The sequence below is a fragment of the Pistacia vera genome, unplaced genomic scaffold (genome assembly GCF_008641045.1).
Source record: "Pistacia vera cultivar Batoury unplaced genomic scaffold, PisVer_v2 Contig973, whole genome shotgun sequence".
Classification (NCBI taxonomy): domain Eukaryota; kingdom Viridiplantae; phylum Streptophyta; class Magnoliopsida; order Sapindales; family Anacardiaceae; genus Pistacia; species Pistacia vera.
The window spans coordinates 415,369-420,602 of NW_022196860.1; the positions used below are offsets into that span (position 1 = coordinate 415,369).

The 5,234-nt window shown below is 34.8% G+C and overlaps 1 protein-coding gene across 1 annotated transcript; it reads left to right on the plus strand.

The window, feature by feature from the left end:
- The first annotated feature begins 423 nt into the window (after positions 1–423).
- Positions 424–4,911, plus strand: LOC116121329 (U4/U6 small nuclear ribonucleoprotein Prp31 homolog). Its single transcript, XM_031407286.1, has 9 exons — positions 424–575; positions 700–756; positions 1,616–1,681; positions 1,921–2,058; positions 2,559–3,451; positions 3,549–3,619; positions 3,799–3,901; positions 4,053–4,128; positions 4,531–4,911. The coding sequence occupies exons 2-9, from the start codon at positions 754–756 to the stop codon at positions 4,636–4,638; spliced, it is 1,458 nt and encodes a 485-aa protein (XP_031263146.1). The 5' UTR covers positions 424–575; positions 700–753; the 3' UTR covers positions 4,639–4,911.
- The last annotated feature ends 323 nt before the right edge of the window (positions 4,912–5,234 follow it).

A 5,234-nucleotide genomic window follows, 5' to 3' on the forward strand; every position in this document is an offset into this window, starting at 1 on the left:
CTCTTAAAAAAGAACGCTTTTATTAAAAAAAAAATTAAATTAAAACATTTGAAAGGTAACTTTTTCTCTTAGAAAGTGCTTTCAGGAATATAATAATATTCATGCGTAAGTGCTTTGGAATAATATTTCTGTCAAAATTTCAAATGCTTCTTTAACGTTCTTTGAATTGAAATAGAAGGTCAAATATATACAAATTTATGTTCCATTCCACTCACTCTTATCATACATTGACCATTGACCAAGCAGGAACCACATTTTCTTCTTCTTTCTTCACTGAGATTTCCACTGCAAATATGAAACGACTTGGTTGACCTGACTCTCCAAAGTCCAAATTATCTCTATTCTCTACTGGAAAAACTTGATGTGACATTAATAGAGCCCTTTCCCTGATTAAAAAGCCCAATACAATATCATCGGGTTTAACCCAAGTCGCCAAACCCAGATCCAGGCCCAGATATTTCTAAATTCTCAAACTGACAAAAAAAAAAAAAAAAAAAAAAAAAACTGTGTCCTAGCTCTATCTGCTCAGTAGAGTCGGTTCTCTCTCGAATTAGGGATTTTCATTTATTTGGAAGGTATTCGTTAGTTAATTGGGTTCTATACGATTCGGTTTTATATTTTTTTCCTCGAGTCTTGATCTTGAGATTTCAATATCTAAATTTTGGCTTCTCCACTTGTTTATTCGTTTTCTGTGTCCAGGAGCAAACCCTAGAGGAGGACTCAACCTGAGTTTATCCACCTGATCGCGAAAGAATGGTATTCCTCTTCGATTTTGTTATAATTATAATCATTACTGCTTTTTATATTATTTACTAGGTTTTTTTATTTCTTTACTATGCTCTTTGATGCGACCACAAATTTAAGCATGTCGTTGTACTATTTAGTTCATCATTAATTTTTTGTGATTGCATGATTGCGAGAATCGTAGTTTTTGTTTTGTGTTTTTGGTAATTATGGTATATCTAGTCCACCTATGGGTAGCCCAGCGTTAAGGGTGAACCAAGGGGGCTGCAAATGGTCTAACCCATAGTCCCAGGTTCAATTCCCCACCCGGGCGCAAAGATAGTACTTTTACCCATGATTTAACCCGTGTGCACATCTTGGGGGGATGCATGGCAGTGGGTTGCTGTGAGATAGCTCTCCATGAGTATTATTTGGGGTGCGCGTAAGCTGGCCAGGACAACTCAGTTATTAAAAAAAGAAATTATGGTATATCTGTTTTGTGCATGGGAAAACCTCATTATTAGAACTTAGTATACTATTGTTATCGTGGAAATTATCAGTTTTTTTTTTTTTTTTTTTTTTAAATTCTATTTTATATTAAACTTCATATGTAGGTTTGCTAGATTTGTTTACTGAAACTGAAATCAACGCAGGTTTGTACTACATTGTTCAGTGTAGGATTTAGGGTTAATAAATTTTTTGTGAGAAAGTTCTGTTATACTCATTTTACTTCTTGGGGAGTTTTTTCAGGTGACTCTTGCTAGATTTGTTTATTGACGCTGAAATTTAATTTGGGCTTGTATTACATTGTTCAGTGTAGCATTTAGGGGTACTAATAATTTTGTAAAGAAACTTCTCTTGTCCTCATTGTCTTTTTTTTTTTTTTTTTCAGGCGACTTTGGCTGATTCTTTCCTAGCTGACCTGGATGAGTTATCTGACAATGAAGCTGATATTATTGTAAGTTCATGTAATTATACTACATTTTTTCTTTTTCAATTTTGCTGCTGCTATTTTTTTTTTAGCATTACAGTTGATTTCTGCTAAGATTCTTTAATTAACATGACACTACATTGTTTTTGCTTATCATTTACTGCTGGGCGTTCTCATCCTGCATCCACCCATTTCTATGATTTTATAAGGGAGAAAGTCCATCTGCATATTATTTTTGACATTATGTTTATGTCTATATATTCCAGGAGGAGGATGAGGTCGATGCCTCAAACATGGAAGAGGACATCGATGGTGACATGGCAGATATAGAAGCGCTTAACTATGATGACCTGGACAATGTTTCAAAATTGCAGAAAACTCAGAGATATACTGATATAATGCAGGTCAGTTCATATATCATATTTGCTTCTATTTACACTATATCTAGTATCAGTGTGTTAATTTAAATTATTTTATTTATTATCACTATTATTTTGAAATTCTCATGCTTGTTCTATGTGGATTGTGGAGAGCATTGATGTCTCATAATGTGCTCTCTTTTAAATTTTTTTTGATGTTATATGATGCACACTTAATAGCATATTGTTTTTCTAGTATCAAGATTTCATTTCTTGTCTGTCCTCTCTGATCAGCTTTTTTTCTTAGCAACTGTATACAAATATACGCTCAATTTCCTAGAGTTGCATGCTTAACTAGGATTTTCCTCACAATTTAGATTCCGTATGCTACCCTTTGTTCATTCCTTGTTTCAAGTTTTAATTATAGATACACGTGCTTGGTTATGGGGATTGACGTTTGAAGTGACTATTTTCAGTTCTAATTCCATTTGCTATAATGCGCATATTGACATCTGTATAATGGGAATATGGTGTCTGCATTGCAGAAAGTTGAAGATGCACTTCAGAAGGGTTCTGATACATCAGATCATGGATTGGTATTAGAAGATGATCCAGAATACCAGCTGATAGTAGATTGCAATGCATTATCGGTCGATATTGAGAATGAAATTGTTATCATCCACAATTTCATTCGTGACAAGTATCGCTTGAAATTTCCAGAGCTCGAATCTCTTGTGCATCACCCAATTGATTATGCCCGTGTTGTGAAAAAGATTGGCAATGAGATGGATTTAACCCTTGTTGATCTGGAGGGGCTTTTACCCTCAGCTATTATTATGGTGGTTTCAGTTACAGCGTCAACCACTAGTGGTAAGCCACTCCCAGAAGAGGTCCTCCAAAAGACAATTGATGCATGCAATCGAGCTCTTACTCTTGATTCAGCGAAGAAGAAGGTCCTTGATTTTGTAGAAAGTAGAATGGGATATATTGCGCCAAATCTATCTGCAATTGTTGGAAGTGCGGTTGCAGCAAAACTTATGGGAACTGCAGGCGGTCTCTCAGCATTAGCTAAGATGCCTGCTTGTAATGTTCAGCTTCTTGGTGCCAAGAAAAAGAATCTTGCAGGATTTTCTACTGCAACATCACAATTCCGTGTTGGTTATCTTGAGCAGACAGAGATTTTTCAAACCACCCCCCCTTCTTTGAGGATGCGTGCATGTCGGCTCTTGGCTGCAAAATCAACCCTTGCTGCACGTGTAGATTCTACTAGAGGAGATCCTTCTGGAACTGCTGGAAGAGCATTTAGGGAAGAGATTCGCAAGAAGATTGAAAAATGGCAAGAGCCTCCTCCGGCAAAGCAACCTAAACCACTTCCAGTTCCAGATTCAGAACCCAAAAAGAAGAGAGGTGGTCGTCGGTTAAGGAAGATGAAGGAAAGGTGGTGCAGCCATTGTTGTCTATACTGGATATTTTATTCTCTTTTTGGAGTTTCTTGTATTGTTTGATGATGTTTTGCTTTTTATTTTTTTTTATAGATATGCAGTAACAGATATGAGGAAGCTGGCTAACAGGATGTTATTTGGTGTGCCTGAAGAGAGTTCCTTAGGTAAATTTGTAGTAGTACAAATCTGCATCAATTTTAACCTTTTTTCTTGGCATATATTATGACTTACGGGGTTGAAATTTCATTTGATTATTTATTAAATTTAAGAAGACTATGTTTTGTTAGGTTGAGACTCCTTTAAGATGCACCTTTCTTACTATTTATATGTTTTCTGGCGACAGGTGATGGGCTGGGGGAGGGTTATGGAATGCTTGGGCAGGCTGGGAGTGGCAAACTCCGTGTTTCAGTTGGGCAGAGCAAACTTGCTGCAAAAGTTGCAAAGAAGTGGGTCTTGTTTTATTTATTTTTCCTGCTTTTAGTTATTGTTCAAGTAGCAATTTTTTTTCGATTGCTTTTAGTTTTTGATTGTCAGTAATCTTATTTCATGCTGATTTATTAGTTGGTTTTGTAAGTCATGAGCAATTTTGTTTCTCAGGTTTAAGGAAAAGAATTATGGAAGCAGTGGTGCTACTTCTGGACTGACATCAAGTCTGGCATTTACTCCTGTGCAGGTATATGTCTAGTTTAAAATGAGTTAGGAATGCTAATATTATGCTATTTAGAACTTCCAGAGTGGTGATGCTGAAATTTCTGATCAAAATATTTGAAAGATAAAGCATTGTTTTTAATGTACAACGTGGACCATACAGCATAATTGTGCATCTCACTGTTTTTGTCTTCATACATATGTTTTGTTTCTCTGTTATTGATGAGTTGCGGTCGAGTTAAATTTTGAGTTAATCTTTAGAAGTTCTATGTAAAAGACTTGGTAGTTATGGATTCATATTTCTTTGAATGCGTTTGCTTTGAATTCACTATTAAGTTTTGTGAATTTTTTGGTGGTCTTTATGTTATTGATGTTTCTCTTAAAATTTTGATGCAAATGTTAATATATTGCATTTCTTTGCTTTCAGGGGATTGAGCTTACAAATCCGCAGGCTCATGCACACCAACTTGGCAGTGGAACTCAAAGTACGTACTTCTCAGAGACGGGAACATTTTCAAAAATCAAGCGGAACTAAATCATAAATGAACTTGCTTATATTATATATGCTCATAAGTTTGAAATTGTTTGCAAAGCTAATGACTTTAGTCTGCGGAAATCATGTATATATATCTGAAAAGAATGTGAGACTACTAGCTTAGTATTGTTGATTATGCTTCAACGTGCCCAGAAATCCTTGCATATGCAAACTGTCTTTGGTGGTATTGTATCAGTTTTGAAGCTTCTGTTGTCTGTGCTTCCCAATTTCTTTGGGGATTGATTTCCTTTAGTAGCCTGTATGAATTGTTAAGAGAGTTTCTTCCTATGATTATAGTTTTCACTGGTAATTAATATAGATAATATTTTGGGGACGTTTGGATCATATAATGTTTTATTATAGGGAGATTTTATTAACGGAATAAAAGATTATTTTAAAGATTACTAGGAATGTTTAGAAAATGTATTTGGTGGGTTCGAATAAATTGGTGAATAATATGTTTGGTTGGGAGGATAAATTAGTAGATATGTTATATAGATTATTAAATTGTCTTCCTTTTTAAATATGACAGTATTTTTTATTATTATTTTTTTAATAACTTCTTTTAACCCTTTACTTTTTAGATTTAGCAAAAA

What these genes read in the sequence shown, in the direction of transcription:
- LOC116121329 (XM_031407286.1), top strand. An exon ending in GATATACTGATATAATGCAG is followed by an intron (nt 2,059 to 2,558) that starts GTCAGTTCATAT and finishes TCTGCATTGCAG; the next exon opens with AAAGTTGAAGATGCACTTCA. An exon ending in TGGCATTTACTCCTGTGCAG is followed by an intron (nt 4,129 to 4,530) that starts GTATATGTCTAG and finishes CTTTGCTTTCAG; the next exon opens with GGGATTGAGCTTACAAATCC.